Source organism: Fundulus heteroclitus, chromosome 23 (assembly GCF_011125445.2).
Source record: "Fundulus heteroclitus isolate FHET01 chromosome 23, MU-UCD_Fhet_4.1, whole genome shotgun sequence".
Lineage (NCBI taxonomy): Eukaryota > Metazoa > Chordata > Actinopteri > Cyprinodontiformes > Fundulidae > Fundulus > Fundulus heteroclitus.
The window spans coordinates 31,724,582-31,743,454 of record NC_046383.1 but is presented as its reverse complement, the minus strand read 5'-3'; the positions used below and the strand labels follow the sequence as shown (position 1 = coordinate 31,743,454).

Below are 18,873 nucleotides of genomic sequence, written 5' to 3'. Positions count from 1 at the left end.
CACGCGCACCTCTCTCCTGACATCTGCATTCATTAGTCTTTCTCTTGCCACAAAGTCAGACTTTTCATTAAACTCGAATTACGGTTCCCCAGTTATTTATTCTCCTTATTAGCCATGATCTCATCCCCTCTCAGCTCCTAATTATCACATTAATAATGGAAAGATGTGTGATCAATTAGTCAGAGGAGAAAGAGAAAATATGGGTCGAGGAGGGACGGTTGGGGGGGGGGGGACTGAGGGAGGATAAGGAGCCGAGGCAGGTTAGTGTTTCATGTGATAAATGCCACTCAGATAATTTTACCCCGGTATCGTTTAACATGCATCGCTGCTTTTCCTGCTGATAGTCTCAGTTGTCAGCCCTCTGTTTGTTATCCAATCTCTGTGTTGCTGCCCGCTGAGCGGATCACATGGGTAAACTCCTGTGATAAGCTAATCTAATCAAACCCCAATTACCAGACTATTAGGCCCGTTCTGACCGAGACCGCTGCCTCCCACGCCAGAACAAACAACAGACGAGGAGGAAATGGAGTCCAGGTAATGGAGTGAGGAGTCTGACACTTTCATGTCACCTGATGGTGCTACTGGTAATGCGCTTCCTGTGGCTGATCGCCAAGCCGATGAAGGAGGAAACCAGTTTTATCTGCGGAGCAGCTCTATTCATTTCCAGGTTGTGACAAAGGAAGTAACGCGGTCAGATCTGCTTCAATAGGGACCCGACATAAAACATGCTTGCTTGTGTGTAGGAGTGTTTTATGTGAGGCGGCAACGCAAGGACTCAGTTCTCCCCTTCCATGGCCAGGCGTACAACCCTGCACTGTGTGTAAATGTTGCTTTATTCCTTCATCGCTGTAAAGTACATCCTAAGAGAACCAGCAGGGATATATCACAGACTAATTAAATGAACCATCATCTCTAAATTATGGCCCATAAATTCTTGTCTCAGTAAACACTGACACACTCATGCTGTAAGGTGAAGGATTTTTAAAAGTAAATTGATATGATTGATATACAGTGATAAAGAGACAGAAAAGCATCCGCCTTAAATTGAGGGAGCTTAGTTTCAGCTTCAATCCACGTTGCGTGCACTGTACCTCTGAAGTCCCTTAATACAAAATAAACATTAATCATCATTTGGCTCAGAGTTAATTTTCAGATGAGATTGTTTTTTTTTTTAAAGTTTTTTTGTTGCACATTTACATTGCAATTACATTGAGGCACTGCACATTTATTCCTAGTCAGAAGTTTGGTTTTTCCTCTTGTTTCTGAACCCATCACCAGTTTTTCCTGCACCAAAACCCAGTTCCTATCATATCAGACTTAAAAATAATCTATGTCCAAACCTGGCCTGTCTCCTGTCTTTATTCTGCCACTCCTCCCATTCTTCTCGTTGAATAAGCCTTATGGACTGCACCTGAGCATCTGCAGTCAAGCTCATACAACGCACCTGTTTCCTGCAGCGCTAGATTATGGAAAGCTGGTGTGAGCACATGTCCAGCGTTCCTTTTTGCCTCTTTACCATGACCAGACCAGTGTTGGGCAAAAAATAACTAGTTATGGTTCCTAGTTGCTTCTTCCTTCTGAGTTAGTACTGCACTGCACAAAGTAGTTTCTCAGCAACCTAACTATGAAGTTACTTCTCATGATCTAAAATGTCAATAGATTTGGATGACTTTCCTGTTGGAGCTCAGGTTCCTAGCCCAGTTCAATTATCACCTATAAGATGTATAATAACAAATTGAATGGACTAAATATCTGAAAACATTGTACAAACATCTATGCCATTTTAGTGTGAGTGGTGGGATAAGTGAGTCAAGACGAATGTTGATGGCCATGTTTTTATGTAGACGTGATTATTATTATTATGTTCAATGTATATAAAAAAGAACAAAGCAATTAACTAGATGTTTGAGAACTTGATGATTGTTGCACATTATCGGGCTACAACTGACTATAAAATATAGGCTACAGCAATAAAAATAAGGTTTTTCAAGCAATATAACAAAATAAAGTAGACTTTGTGATACAATTAAACAGGGATCACATTCCAGACAACAGACAGGTAGAATGCACTTCAGGTATTTTTGTGATTAGGACAGTAAACAGTAACAGCCAGTCGACCATAAGTCTGCCAGGAGGCTGATTTTGAATGTATTTGAAGTAGACGCATAGCTGAGTCCCGGACCTGCTGAGCGGATCATTCCTTTGTCTTTTACCTCCTATTCTAGATACGAGTCATTTTATGGCAGAAAAAAGAAACGATGAAAGAGAAGAAAGCAATGATTTGAAATTACGATAAGAACACTGTAACTGGAAAGTGATGCTGAATTTAGCATCTCTTAAAACATAGTTTGACATTTATAAATACAAAGCTACAATAAATAAGCATTTTCCTCGCTTTTGTGGCATTAGGACCGTGTTAGACTGAGACAAGAATAAAAACCACAATAAATCAACGAGGACAACTTGAAATATTTTACACTGATTACAGATTCCTCATCACGTCCTGTGACCTAAATGTGTACCTTCACATCCTCTGTACATGAAACAATGGGTTTTCTATTTTTTCCCATTCAGCGTCTTTTAACCTCACTTTTTCTTACGGGCAGAAATTCGAGAAAGTAAATAAACAAGAAGTTTTACACACGGGCTGTGCTTGCTAAAGTATCAATAATTAAGAGCTCAGTGTTGACACTGGAGCTGGTATCACTTCATCAAACGCTCGGGATTTTCCAGCATCATTAGATCCAAAGCAGGGAAGGAGTCGTTCTGACTCGATTCTGCATCGCCTCTCTCTCTCTCTCTCACACTTATCAGCGCAACGCTCTTTGATGTGGTGCGAAGTGTTGTTCCTCTGATCTCGGTTCCAGGTGGGGTGCTAAACATGCCCGATAAAGAGCGCCTCATTTAGCTCCAAACACCACGCCTCGCATGTCGGAGGCATTCAGCGGCCGACCTCTCTGGAGCTCATCCTCCCCACCCACTTCATCTAAATTTATCAGCGTGAGACAATACACCCAGTGAGCGCCATGTCCGGGTCTGGGGGGGGGGGGGTCCTACGAGGGAAAGATAATGGACGACCGTCCAGAATAGATTCCCGGCGTGAAAACGTATCCCGGCTACATTCACAGGCCGATGCCCTCGCAGGTGACACGGAGAATTGCTTGCTGCAGGACATTGTAATCTCTCCATCATTTTGTCTCCTTTCCTGCCTCCCTGCACCCTCCTATCGCACCGTTTGGTCCAGCTTGTAATCATTCCCTCAGGACAGCTTTGCCCTCTTGCCAAACTGATGTCTCCTTCACAGATTGATGCAAGCTTTATGGAAAGAAAGGGAAAAAAAAATCTTTTTCAGCCGTTTGACCAAAGCGCAGAATTTAATCTCTGTCCATCTTTGGAAGGCGAGGTGAAAATATTAACCCGCAGGGCCTCTTATCTGAAATATTTTAGACTCATAATTAACAAAACAAGGGAAGAAGAAACATATTCCTGATATGTGCCCAAGCTTAATGGAAAAAAAGTGTGCAACCGGAGCCAAACAACAGGCAGCGAGTGAAAAACTGCTCAAAGCAATCACGGTTCTGCGGGGGGGGGCAGGCGAGACGCTGGAGGAAGGAGACAGAACAACGGAAACAGCAGTTAACTACGCGAGAAGAGGGGGGACAGTGTGCCTGACATTTATCACATCCCATAGAGCCAAAGTCAAGATTTACACTCACGCTCAGCTGGAGAGGGAGGGGTGCTGCGTGTGCAGCCCTTCAGCTCGGGGAAAACTTACCCTTCAAGTCACCTACACTCCTAGATGTGATGCTGGAGTGAAGTCAAGATGCTGGATAGAGGGTAGTTCCAGAGCCGGTACGCTTTAAAAGTACTGAGCTTTGTGGGTTTTCTACGCATGTGGAATCTGGAACGTACAGTATGCTATTAGTCCAAGCGAATGAAACAGCCTTTTACCTGTCTGTCATTTCCTGCCCGTTCCAGCAGAGGGAGTTGTTCGCCGGAGCAGGCTCACGGCTGCACAACGCCTCCCCGAGACCACTGTAGAAGGAGCTGAAGCCTCTCAGGTTTGTAATGAACTCCCTGAGGTGAAATGGAAAGAGACAAAGAATAACACTGTCACGAAGAAAGAGATAGACACAGAGATAACGAGGGAAATTTCAGCTTAATAAGACTGAAAGCAACTTGATTAGATCCCCCCCCCCCCTCCCCCCCCCTCACAATAAGTAGAGATTAAAAAGGGCCGGAATAGGCGGCTGTCTCTGCTCCTAATTGACATTAATCCGACCATTTTGTGGCTGAAGCCTGCAACCCTGCTGGGCTATTATTACACCGCTCAGTTAGGCTCTCAAGTCAAAGAGTTTCCTCCCTTTGCAACTATAAATTTCAATGCATTTTACACTAGAGGGCAACACAAAGCAGTACGTCATTCAGAAGCGAAACTGAAATGATGCATTTTTAAATCTGAAAAATACGGCATGCAGTTTTTATCCTTTACTTTGATAACCCCCAAACAAATCACCTGTGTGTGATTTATTCTCACTTTAACTGGATCTCACTTTAACTCCCCTAGGTAGGGGACAAAGCAAACATGTTGAACTAGAGGCTTCAGTCAGATGAGAACGAAAGTACACTTTTTCTCCTAAATGTTTAGTATGTGGAGCTGGAGACCAACACTGCACACCCTCATAAACATCATAAACAACAGTCCTCATGGTGGCAGCATCAAGCTGTGGGGATGGTTTTATTCAGTAGAAGCACCTACTGATGAGCTATTTTGTGCAGGTCTGTCACATAAACTCTCATTAAAACTTCGCTAAAACGTAAAAACCTGCAGGGGGGTTTGAATGATTTTGCTAGGCGCTGAATCGACCCTCGAAGCGGTCCGTGTCTCTCGGGGTTACGGCCGCTGATTTCCTCACCTGCGGAGACCAGCCAGAGTCTCGTCAGACTCTGGGGGCTGAACATCACGAGCCGCAGACACAGCAGGGGGCTGATGAAGAGGGGGGGTCTCGACGGAGCGGGAGGCTCGCTTTGTGGCGTGTCCACACGTGCTGCTCACCTGCAGAGCGGACAAGAAGAGAACCGGCACTGAGTGAGAGCGAATTAAATCCCCCCCAAACAACCTCACCCCCACTTCTGATTCCACCCCCGACCTGTTTATTTCAACTCCTATAAGAAGTGATGCTCTGGAAAACAAGAACCTGTCAGCAGCCAAGCCAGCTTCTGCTGAGCCTCTGTGCAAATTGTCATCTGTTTTCGGTGTGTTTATTTTTGGGAAGGATGAAAGCAGGGGTAGGATTTGCATAACAAACAAGTCATTGGATCGTCTGCCAGCCTTGTTCAAATTTGTAATCATAACCCTCCAAAAAAACAAAAAAAAAACAGGAGCATGAAACCAAGGCCCCTGGTCCGCCATGCCTGTCCATATACAGCCGCCATTGTCTTTCCACATGGGATGACATTACAATAACAAATAAGGAGTCTCTCTCTGTCTCTCAAAGATAATGGAGCTGGCACATTCTTTACAGGTACAATAAAAATGCAAATGGCTGTTAATGTTTAGCTTGTGATTTAATGATTTGGCGGATCCTTAATTTCCCCCGGGGATCCTGGCCGAGGCTTAATTCTGCCATGTAATGTTAACAGCTAATTGTGCCCAGCTCCCCTTAAAGTGAGCTTCCTGGCAAGGCAGCTGCTGAATACCAATGTGGCCGGATGGAGCAACACTGTATGTCTTCATTTGGTTGGAAGAGGGACCCCCCCCACACACACACACACACACACACACACACACACACACACAACCTTGTTTGAAATACTTATTGAGGACCGTGCCTTAACTTCCATTGCCTTATATTAATTTTCCTCCCTTTCTATGGCCCTACCCTGACCCTAACCCTCTACCATTACCACCACCAATCTAACTTTAACGTAAAAGACACCTTAGTCCTAAACCTAAGCCCTAGCCCAGAATAAACTGAGGACCAATACAAGGTCCTCACTTTACATCAAAGTCCTCACTTTACCTGTGAAATTGGCATAAAATGTTCTCATTCAGCTACAAGTACTAGTACACACACACACACACACAAACACACACACACACACACACGCACGCACGCATGTTTTACAGCTTAAACAAAAATCCTTTCATCTATTGTTCACTTGAGTAATGTACCTGAGCCCATTAATGTGACACAGTCTTACATTATATACGCACTGCAAGCACACACATATGTAAGTTAGACACACACTGTTCTGTTTCTGTTTCTGTTTCTGTTCAACAAATGCTGACACGCTAAAATGCTCATTGCCTAGAACACAGCTTTGTCAGGGTTAATCTATTCAGAGTTTGTCATGCAAGGATCCGGCCATAAGCACAGCGAAGCACACGCTCAGTCTTGGCAAGCGGCGAACCCTGCCCTCACCTTCCCTTCAGCTCCTGCCTGACAACAAAGCGTAACAAGGACCCCGGAAAGCATATCCTGCCCTGTTGGGACGGATCTTTGGTGCCTGCGAAGCCGACTTGTCCCGACAAGATCTGGGTTTACGCGGGCAGGGTCTCAAAGAAGTGACAGAAATGAGTGCACACAGACTCCAGCTTTACACATTGTGTGGGGTCTTTCTATGAACATGTACTATAAGCTGCCAAAAACATTGCAACACCTTCTCAAATTAATGCATACAGTTCTTATAATCATTTTTACAGTCACAGATGTTTAAAAAACAAGCACTTAAACATGCAGACTGTTTCTGCAGACATCAGTGACTGTCTATAAAGTGTATGGCTACAGACCATCTAACGTCACATGGCCTTCAGATTAGCCCTAGCACAGTTTCCATTGCTGAGCAGCTACTCAGAAACCCTACATCTCCAGGTGCAACGCAGAGATCTGGCTGCTGTGGTGTAAAGCATGCTGCCACTGGACTCCAAAGAGGTGGAGATATACAGTTCTGGTGCAGAGGTCTTCAAGATGTGGCTCCAAAACCACCTGCACAGTTCCTCATATTAACAAAGCTGCAAAGGTTGTAAAGGTAAAAAAAAAATTACATATACATTTTTAATATGTAAAGATTGTTTAAAAAAAATAAGAATTTTGACTGTTTTCAGCGTTTTTTTTTGTTTTGTTTTTATGCAGTGGTTTAAGGGTAAAACATTTATCTACTTTTATCTTTAAGTTATTAAAAGAAAATTTTATTTTTGTAATATTTGGATGTTTTGATTTGTTCTAAAACTTTTTTTTGCATGGAAAACATAGAGAAACACATTTTAAATCAGCGGTATGTCGTTTTGTGAAGTTGTATGGGTGTATAGGTTTGGCAGCTCTGGAGAAATAATTATAATCGGAGGTAAGGTAAAAGTGGGCCTCTGAATTGTAAAGGTTCTGAGAGCAGTAGGCCCCATACCTGATTAAGTAAAGTTTGGTGGAGGGAGGATTATGGTGTGGTTTCGTTGGTCAGGGTTTGGACTTGCCCCCTTAGTTCTGGTGAAAGTAACTCTTAACAAAGCGGCACACAAACATTTTCTTGGATCATGCTCACAATTATGAGAACAGTGCTAACTTGACTGCACACCGCTGGACAAAGCAAGGCTGAGGACATGGATGAGCTGGTTTGACTCGAAGGAACTGACTGACCTGCACCAGACAGAGCACCTTTGGGATGAAATAGAGCAGATGCTATGAGCTAGGCCTTTTCCTCCAACCTCACAAGTATTCTCTCTGAAAAACTGTCAAATATTTGCCAAATTACTGATTTAAACCTTTAGGTGAGCTTTTCCAGAAGAGTTGGAGATGTTGTTGCTGCAAAGCATAATGGGCCAACTACTCATTAAAGCACTAATTCTGTTGTGGCACAAAGTAAACAAGTCAATAAATTGATGCCATTTGGGAGCATTGTCAGGAATATGTTAAGAAAAGTGATGTGTTGACAAATGTTATTTTTGGTCCTGTGTATAGATTTGTTATGTGCTATGCATTGCAGAAAAGTGTTCTTCTCTCCTTTATGTTGAACTGCATTGTTGTCATTTGCAACCAGTCGCTTGTCTAATATGTAGCATCATCTCCAGTGACTTTATGGATCTGTTCGGCTGACTGTACCCATCATTCTCCCTGCAAAAGTGTTACGGTTACTGTTGTTAATTTGGTCCCAGAGCTCACTCACAACTGAAAATGTAAACTCTCGACCTAAACTTAATTATCTGTGTTGCTGCTGGAGACATCGTTTAGAACTAAATTTAAAAGTGTGCAAAGTCACAACAAATCTGCTGCTTTTTGAAATTATCCGAAAACCTTATGATCCCGTAGTTAAATCTGTGTTGGCAGTGCACATGGGTTATGGAATAAACCGTAAAATCTTATTTCCTTATTGATCAACAATGTTTATGTCCTAAAGGACAGGAGAGGGACTGGACTGTAATGGATAATTAAGTCTGCAGAGAGAGTCATTGGGTCTGACCTTCCCTCCATTCAGGACCTGCACAGGTCCAGACTAAAAAAACTCTGCAGATCCCACACATCCGGCACACAAACTGTTTAGACCTTTACCTTCAGGTCGGCTCTACAGAGCGCTATTTGCTAAAACCAGCCGCCACAGAGACAGATAGATGCCATGCGTTATCTGCACCAATCTACCCATATCTTCTTTTGTTGAAATGTATTTATTCGTATTCACAGGAAAATTATTTCTATTTACTTTTTTTTTAATCACACCTAAAATGTCTTCATTGAGGGCAAAGAGGAACAGAAGTCAAATTACTTGCTGCATGAAGAAACTTGGCAATTAAACCTGATTCTGATTCTAAACTTGAACACATCTGTACTGCAGTTCATTTGCACTAAAAAAAAGAAGAGGAGAAGTAGTTGTGATGGCTTTACTGAGCAGCTCAGAAAGCTGTTACTTGTAGTTAAATCTGACATGAGAGAAAAAACTGTCACGATTGATGAGAAGATAGTGAGGGAAATAATGCTGGAATAAGTGCTAATTTAAAAGTTTATATAGTTCCAAACTACGCAGTGACACTGTAAAATGATCCTGTTGCCTAAAAGCAAAGAAGTGTGATTCTGTATTTTCTTACGTTCGACTAAGGGGAGATTACACTGAGGCATAGCTACTTCAGATGTCCATCCTGGTTACTGAGGGACATTAAAAGTAATAAAATCGTGGGTTCACTGTGACGAGTGAATTTCTCCATTGTGAGATCAATAAAGACTATCTTATCTTATCTTATCTTATCTTATCTTATCTTAGTGATCTATGCCAAAAGAGCACTCCAACCCATTGTTATAAGTCAGAATTACCTAAATAACAAAATCCAATTTAACTCCTATCCTAAGTATACTGCAGAGCTGTGTTATACAAAGAATTAAATGAAACCCAGATCTCTGACCGCTCCACCAACGATCCTCAGTGTCATGGAGGGAATGCCAATAACAGCCACATGCGTCTGGTGCTCCTGTCCGCTTCTCTGCCGGCTCATTTTCTCCTCTCGCATCTTCGCCTCTTGCAACGCTTTCATTCTTGTGGGCCTGCAGCGAGTGCTGGTGCTCCCACAGGCCATGATTAATGTGATCGGAGCTGCACTCGTCTTTTTGTTTGTACGTTCCCGGGAAGCCGCGGGGGACTTGTGGCACAAGCGGGGGACTGATTCAGCATGCACACTCTGCCCTGCCCGATTGTTTCCGGATTCTTCCAGGAAGGGGCTCATTAGCTGAATATTAATATCACCCAGGGCTGGACTAACGCAACCAACAGGAGAGTCTGCAGATAAAGCCTGCCTAAAGCGGCGGGAGGGCTTGAAAATGTCTGACGCTTTTATCCCGCCCTGAGCAGTCTGCCTCGCCTTGAGGCAGAAACACACACACACCTCCTGAGCAGCTGCAGCTGAGTTTCTGTGTGGCTCTTTGGTCGTGCCAACACGGTGTAAAGATAATCTCTAAACAAATCAACGGTAATGCCCACACTCCAGGAACACATTTACGATCAGGCTTTTACATTGTTCTTGTGCATGAAGATATACGTCAGCTATTCAAGGTACATTGGTGTAACTGGAGCATCATCATGGAGAATATTTGATGATTCATGTTTGTGTAGAGGGGGAGTCAGGACGGGGGGAGGGGGGGGGTGACTGAGTCAGCAGCACTCAGTTCTCCTCCTCCTCCTTCTAAATGGACTCTTGTCACCAGCATTTAGACTGACTTCTGGGGAGATGCACATACAGACTTTGAATTTCCATGAAAGGACTTTCAAAGTCTCCAATGAAGGGAAAAGGAGGAAAAAGTGTTAGTGTGAGTGAAAAGTCAAATAATACCCCACTGTCACCATTATCTCCAAAGGGAAATAGCTCTGGCTGGGAAGAAAATGAAATATTGTCTTTCAGTGTCATTCTGATAAAAGAAGTTTAATTTAAAACCAACGGCAAACTCAAATTTAAAAGTGGGTCTCGGTTATGCAACTGCTTTTAACTACTGAACTGTCAGCTATGGAAGCACAATATATATTAGTCAGATGTTCACTGAGATATGAATATTATAATAATAATAATAATAATAATAATAATAATAATAATAATAATAATAATAATAATGCCCTTTACAGCCCCACAGAGGAGAAATCTGTCCCTGCCTTTAATCATCCTTTAGGGACCACACAGAGGCGCACGGGGATCAATCTGTAGTCGAGGGTCTTGCTCAGGAAACCAGAGTGACAGACTAATGGGACTTTTCCACGGACTCCACTGGCCTGTACTCTACTCCACTCCGTGCTCTTTGAAAGTTTTTCAACTGGCTTTTTTCCCCCTACCCAGCTGGATTTTCTCATCCCTACTCAGAAGGTAGTACGGTGGTTGTTGAGTAGGTTAGAGCTCTTTAGTGAGCAGACTGCTAGTCAGTGACTGGCTGTAGGTCTGGCCAGCCAGCCAGCCAACAATGGAGCGGGGGGGGGGGGGGGGGGGGAATCAAAAGTGATATCACGACTCGATACTACAGAGAGTACAGAGTCTCTGTCAGAAGTCTTGACTGCAGTGACAAGTTTAGCAATATTGCCCAATACCTGTGCAGACAGAGAGAAGCTGGGCCTCATTTATTAGTTTAGGCTGATCCGTGATCCAGACATTAATATCCTGGTGGATTATTCTACCCTTAAAAATATTCAAGACATTCTTGCATATACAATAATACAAATATTGTTGTCTGTGCATGCCTGATGTTATTTTTGTTTTATTCATGTTTTTATTTATAATGATTTATGAACTTTTTTTGTATTTACAGTTTCTTGATTTCTTCAAAGTGTTAATGTTACACAGTAATACTTAACAGTGGCAGAGTGGACATCACTGACAGCTGGAGGTGGAACTAAAGCCACCCCCTCAGGAGGCGTTCACCACCTACTGGTGGTGGAAACCCAACAGGAGTAAAATAGAGCAGGGCCAAGTGGAGTAGGGCAGGGCAGGTGGAAAAGTGGATTTTGTGTTGGCCTCTGTTGTATACAATTGCTTTGGCCATCTACCGTCAGCTCTTACCACCTCCTGGATTAATGCCAGATGTAGCTGGCTACACCTCATGAAATGTTCCACTTTTATCTAACAGTCAACAGAATATTTGCTTTTAAGTCTTGAGGATCATCAAGATGTTTTTTTGACAAATGTTAGATAGCTCCACACACATGGGTCAAATGATTGCCAATTCAATTAAATTCTATTTATATAGCACTGATTCACAATACGCGTCCTCTGAAGGCACTTTACAAAGTCAAATTCAATCAAATTGTACAGACAGATTGGTCAAAAAGTTTCCTATCTAAGGCAACTCAGTAGATTGAATCAAGTCTTGACAAGCAGCATTCACTCCTCCTGAAAGAGCGTAGGTCATCTGCCTCAACCCACTGGGTCTTAGAGAACCAGAGACATAAAAAAGCACGGAAGCACACATTGATCCAGAAATCCTTTTCATGTTATATGGTAATAGCGGATGTTCTACCACTAATAGGAGAACTCAGCAGAGTGAGAAAAATAGACCCTGATGTCCTTCCTAAGCCTATAGCAGCATAACTACAGGAATAGCTCAGGGTAAACTAAGACACTCTAACTATAAGCTTTGTCAAAAAGGAAAGTTTTAAGATTAGTCTTAAAAGTAGATAGGGTGTCTTCCTCACGGACCAAAACTGGGAGTTGGTTCCACAGGAGAGGAGCCTGATAGCTAAAGGATCTGCCTCCCATTCTACTTTTAGAGACTCTAGGAACCACCAGCAGACCTGCAGTCTGAGAGCGAAGTGCTCTGTTAGGAATATACGGGGTAATCAGAGCTCTGATATATGATGGAGCTTGATTATTAAGGGCTTTATACGTTAGAAGACGAATTTTAAATTCTATTCTTGATTTAACAGGAAGCCAATGAAGGGAAGTTAAAATTAAAAAAATATGATCCCTCTTGTTGATTTTCATCAATTCAATTTTTTCAATTCAATTCAATTCAATTTTATTTATATAGCGCCAAATCATGAAACATGTCATCTCAAGGCACTTTACAAAATCAAGTTCAATCATATTATACAGATTGGGTCAGATTATACAGATTGGTCAAAAATGTCCTATATAAGGAAACCAGTTGATTGCATCAAAGTCCCGACAAGCAGCATTCACTCCTGGAGAACCGTAGAGCCACAGGGAGAGTCGTCTGCATTGTCCATGGCTTTGCTGCAATCCCTCATACTGAGCAAGCATGAAGCGACAGTGGGAAGAAAAACTCCCCATTAACGGGAAGGAAAACCTCCGGCAGAACCGGGCTCAGTATGAACGGTCATCCACCTCGACCGACTGGGGGTTACAGAAGACAGAGCAGAGACACAACAAGAGAAACAAAAAAGCACAGAAGCACACATTGATCTAGTAATCTGTTCTACATTAGACGGTAGTAGTCAGTGATCTGTCCTCCCTGGATGATTTCACAGTTAACAGAACGCCAGACCAGGTGTACCTACTGTGAAGAAAAAGAGAGAGAGCAAAAAGTTAAAAGCTGAAATGACGACAGTCATTTCAATGTAATACAATGCAAAACTGGAGAACAGTAGAAATCAGTAGAGTGAGAAAATTAGACCCTGATGTCCTCCAGCAGCCTAAGCCTATCACAGCACAACTATAGAGATAGCTCAGGGTATGAGCCACTCTAACTATAAGCTTTGTCAAAAAGGAAAGTTTTAAGATTAGTCTTAAAAGTAGACAGGGTGTCTGCCTCACGGACCAAAACTGGGAGTTGGTTCCACAGGAGAGGAGCCTGATAGCTAAAGGATCTGCCTCCCATTCTACTTTTAGAGACTCTAGGAACCACCAGCAGACCTGCAGTCTGAGAGCGAAGTGCTCTGTTAGGAACATACGGGGTAATCAGAGCTCTGATATATGATGGAGCTTGATTATTAAGGGCTTTATACGTTAGAAGGAGAATTTTAAATTCTATTCTTGATTTAACAGGAAGCCAATGAAGGGAAGCTAAAATTGGAGAAATATGATCCCTCTTGTTGATTTTCATCAGAACTCTTGCTGCAGCATTTTGGATCAGCTGAAGACTTCGAACTGCATTTTGTGGACTTCCTGATAGTAAAGAATTACAATAGTCCAGCCTTGAATTAACAAATGCATGGACTAGTTTTTCAGCTTCACTCCTGGACAGAATGTTTCTAATTTTGGCGATATTCTGGAGGTGAAAAAAGGAAACTCTGGAAATCTGTTTAATATGGGACTTAAATGACATGTCTTGGTCGAAAACAACACCAAGATTTTTAACTTTATTACCAGAGGCCAAGTTAATGCCATCCAGATTAAGTGATTGATTAAGAACTTTATTTTTTGAAGACTCTGGCCCAAAGATTACAACTTCTGTCTTGTCAGAATTTAAATGCAGGAAATTTAAAGTCATCCAGCTTTTGATGTCATCAAGACATGGCTGTAGTCGACGTAATTGATTGGATTCATCAGGATTTATGGATAAATATAGCTGAGTGTCATCAGCATAACAGTGGACATTAATCCCATGCTGTCTGATAATTTTGCCAATCGGAAGCATAAATATAGAAAAGAGAATTGGTCCAAGGACTGAACCCTGTGGTACTCCACAAGTGACCCTAGAGTTTGAAGAAGATTTATTATTAACATGAACAAACTGGAATATGTCCGACAGATAAGATTTAAACCAGCCTAATGCTTTTCCCTTAATCCCTACAGTATGCTCAAGTCTTTGTAGGAGAATATTGTGATCAACTGTATCAAATGCAGCACTGAGATCCAACAGGACAAGTATAGACACAAGTCCATTATCTGAGGCCATGAGAATATCATTAGTGACCTTCACCAGAGCTGTTTCAGTGCTATGATGAGCTCTGAAGCCTGACTGAAACTCTTCACAAATGTCATTATTTTGTAAATGTTCATGTACTTGATGGCAACTACTTTCTCAAGAATTTTAGATAGGAAAAGAAGAGTAGATATAGGTCTTTAATTTATTAAGCCATCTTGATCAAGAAAGGATTTCTTAAGTAAATGTTTAATAACAGCTACTTTGAAAGCCTCTGGTACATGTGAATGTTTTTTGTACAACTGCAGCAATAGTTCCTGATAATATCATTCTTTGTTTGCCAGGCTTTTTGTCTGATGTAATTTGGTAGTTTCAGTTTAGAAAACTGAAAGAAGAACAATAGCTCCTACTAGCTTGCTCTTGTTACCACATTTAGGTTAGCTAGCTCCTGTATTGCTGTCTCATGTTTGTCAAAGCCGGAACATTAAAGAGGTTTCCACCACACTGCATTCCATAATTAATAAAAGGCACATACACAAAGTACTTTATTTTAAATATGCTTGAAAGATATTCCTTTTTAAATTAGCTGAGCTACACACGAGAAGCCGACAGTAACTGTGGAGGAATCCCTGGGGTACATATTCCCTCAAGCTAGAGCTTTCTGAAGGAAATTAAAATGTGAGTCAAACACTGTGCCAGGATATAAGCACTTGAGTTGTGTACTGTATATAAACTTGTTGAAAAGACTCATAAAAGGTAAGTGGAGCATGACATTGATTTAAACAACCACGGTTGCAGACAGTGCTGTAATTTTAATGAATACTATTGAGCAAATTTATCACAATGGACAATTAAATGGTGGTGTGAACTGAGAAGTTACAATAATGGATAACTGCAAAGGAGAGTCCGATACAAAATAAAATTTGGCTCTTTGCCTCTTTAAATCTGAAAGGTTCAAGATGTGCAGTCTGCACTCTGATCTTCAGTTGTTGACAAAGATTTACCATAATGTTCCCACCTGTAAACGTCACATCTGGCACTGTACTTTTTGGGTGATGAGCAGAACCATTGTTCCTCCAAACATCTGGCTTGGCCTCATCTGACCTGACTATAATCTGGTCAGATGAGGCCTGCAGCAAACTTTAAGGTTCAACATACGTTTTCTTCAGTATTGGAGTCTTGCACTGTGAGTGTGCATAGAGGCCATTGCAGTTGAGTGTATTGCTTATTATTTCATGGGACAGACTATCCTAGCCATTTCCAGATCTCTCTGAAACTCTTTGCATATCCTTGTTCATGCTTGGATACAAATTTCCAATGTCTGAAGGTTTAGGATTTAAGGACAACATTTAAGTATAAACACCATGAGAATGTCCAGTCATCAAGTTCGGGGAAGGAGACACGCTCTCTGTCCCAGAAATTAACATGTTTTGGTGCAAATAAAGATGTTGGCTGAAGCTGGATAGAAGTGTTATTAATCAATGTGAAAGAAGTCCTGAAGCAACATGAGCTGAAAGATCCACTCAGAGAGGACGAAGCTGTTGCTCTAAAAGGCAACATAAAAGCCATATTAGTTTACAGATGCACTCAGGAACAAAGATCTTAATTTCTGGAGCCAATAAAAAGGTTTTGGTTAAAATGACAAATGTTGCATTTGAAGGGGAAAACATGGTATCTTAGAGATGAAAAACATTATTCCAACTGCGAATTACATATGTTGTGGCACTGTTTTGGTCAAATAGGGACTGGTGCATCATGAGGAAAGAACATTGCAGTGTTGAACCAAATTCACAAGACATCCCCCAGAAAGGTAAAGGCTGTGCGGCCATCCCAAAGCCCTGATATAAGTATATTAGAAAATGTGTGGGTAGAGCAGAAACAGTGGTTGTTAGCAAGGTGGTCTCCCAGCCTGACTCAGTTACACCTGTTCTATTGGCAAGAAATGAACCAAATTTAAAGAAAAATACTATGATAAGAGCCAGAACATTTGACCCAAGCCTTAGAGTTTCAACTGAAATTAATTAAATTACTAAGGAAATTTAAATGCATGAATTTGAAGAGGTCGATAAAAAATATTTTAAAAACGTCTCTCTCTCAATATTCTAGCATTTAGAAAATACAGATTATTGTAGTGGTCATCTCAATTGGCCTAAAATAAGAATTGTTTAGTCTGCTTTAATGTTAGAAAGTAAGAAAATGATATCTGTTTTTATCCATTGTATGTAAATATTTGGTTTGAACAATATCCCAGAAAATCGGTTGAAAGACTGTGATAAAAGGAGAGTGAAATAATGGGCTCATTCCCTGCACTGAGATTTAAAACAAAATGCTTAGAAAATGACTTTATAGTGCTAAAAGCTTTAAGCTTAATTATGTTTCTACCCTTTAACTGATCATCAGACGTTAATAAGCTAAATAGCTGAATTGATGTTCATTAACTTTGAAGCTGTTTGCCATCTTTTCTACAGCAACAGCTACAAAACTAATTGGTTTTTGATTAGTCCTTTTCATTTTGTGTGTTAGCAGCTGGAAGGCCGATTATTCAGTTAATATCAGATAAACAAACTGCTTATTTTTCAAGATCAAGCAAACCGCTCAGCCTTCAATTATAGTCAACAAAAAAACAAACTGCTCCTCGGGGGACTTTCCAGCAGCACAGTTGGTCTTCTAAAATTCAGATTAAACATGACTTCATTGTATATGAATAATGAAAGCACACTTGAGTTAAGAACTAATAACTTTGTGGATATTTTACACCATATTTCATGTTTGAACGCTCTGACCATATTTACATTTCAGAGCTGAGTCTGGCTCCTGTCATGTTTGAGCTGAATAATCAAATAATAAAAATGCAATAAAACATTAATTAGTGCTCTTGTTCCCTCTTTGAAGCAACAAGTTGGGTGTAATTTTACTTGCCTGAGATCAAAAGTAAAGGGGGGGGGGGAAGCTATGGCTGAAAGTGAGTTATTGAGAGAATCTTAAAGAGGTATTAGATATTCATTAGAAAAAAACACTTAGAGTGCTCACAAAAGTTTTCTTACGCCTTTCAACTTTTATTTCATACTGTGCGTGGCAACCATAAACTTCAGTGAACTTCATTTAAATTTTATTTGATATGCCGACATAAAACACTGCATCATTGTGAACAAACAGTATCACAAAAAAACAAGAAACATAGCACACAAGTCAGGGATAAAAGGTTAAAGATGGGTTAGGCTACAGAAGAATATCCCAAGCTTGAAAATCTCCCTGGGTGCGGTTCATCGCATCAACCAACATGGGAAGATGCGATACTGGAAGACAACCTGTTTGAGGATGTAGAAAATAGAGACCAATGCAATGGCCTGCCTCCCAGAAGGACCACCGCCCTGAACATACAGCCAGAGCTACAATCCAAAGCTTCAGAACAAAAAAATTGTTACAATGGCCCGTTAAAGTCCAGACATATATCCAACTAAGAATCTGTGTCAAAACGTTAAAAATGGACCTTGATAGATGCTTTACATCTAACCTGAATGATGTTTAGCTACTTTTTGAAGAAGAAAGGGCAAAAATGTCATGGCTATAATTATAGGCATGCAAACTGGTAGACAGTCTATTAAATGCTGACCTCCCCCCACCACCACCACTTTGTGTTAGGATTGTGTGTTGATACATGTTCTTGATGACTCTTGAACGGACTGTTGGTCAGTATTTCTTATAACTGTCAATAAACGTTTTGAAGACAAAACAGATAGCAGCCTCCATTGAAACAGCCTTAACAAATGGGTTAGGGATAAGGTTGGAGTTAGGAAAACTACTAAACGAGATATTATCTACACTTCCTGAAATAATATTATGGAAATATTATGCATACATTTGCTAGAAATATCATCAAAATGTAAATAATTGCAGACCCTGTCTTTAAATGTTGCATTTCCCTCTATAAGTACAGTGGATTGATAGGGTAAATGGAATGCACCCCACTTTTGGTCCGGGAGAACACGTGACACTGAACCCTTCGGGAAAAGTAATAAATGAAAGATTTTCTACCTCCCCTGAATGAAGCTTATAATATATATAGATGTCATCAAAATGCATAGAACTGCAGATGTTTTGCTTAAATGTTTTCATATGTACTGAAATCTCAGTGACGTAGGTAGGAAACATCTCTTCCTCACTTCCTTCTGAGAAAATCTTCGGCAAAACTAATAAATGAAAGGTTATCTATCTTCCCTAAATGAAAATTATAAAAAATAATATCCATACTTCCCACTAGAAATGTAATCAAAATGTTTTGCTTACATGTTTACTTTTCCACAGCCAACAGTAGCCATGTTCTTTTTTTTTTTTTCGCTGGGGAAAACCACTGATCTCTATTTATTCACTGGATTGCTGATTTGCCCGAGAAACTGAAGTCACTGGCCGCCATCTTGCTACTCCCTACTCTCACAGAACCCCATAGGATTTGGTTGCAACAACAAGCTGTTTTATGGCTGCGTGAAAAAGTTTCATAGGTAATTCTACAGTCAGTGTATGTACTAAACCTATTAAGTAATAGGAAATTATGTGCTGAAATATTTTGCATGTTATTTATTATATATATATATAT

General features: G+C 41.0%; 1 protein-coding gene across 1 annotated transcript in view; it reads right to left on the bottom strand.

The window, feature by feature from the left end:
- The window catches only part of gpc3 (glypican 3), a 186,325-nt gene that overhangs the window by 64,886 nt on the left and 102,566 nt on the right, over nt 1–18,873 (bottom strand). The window contains exons 4-5 of the mRNA XM_012866796.3: nt 4,917–5,056; nt 3,952–4,077 (exon numbers count right to left, since the gene is read on the bottom strand). Coding sequence (XP_012722250.2) covers nt 3,952–4,077; nt 4,917–5,056 — 266 coding nt within the window. The remainder of the gene's footprint in view (nt 1–3,951; nt 4,078–4,916; nt 5,057–18,873) is intronic.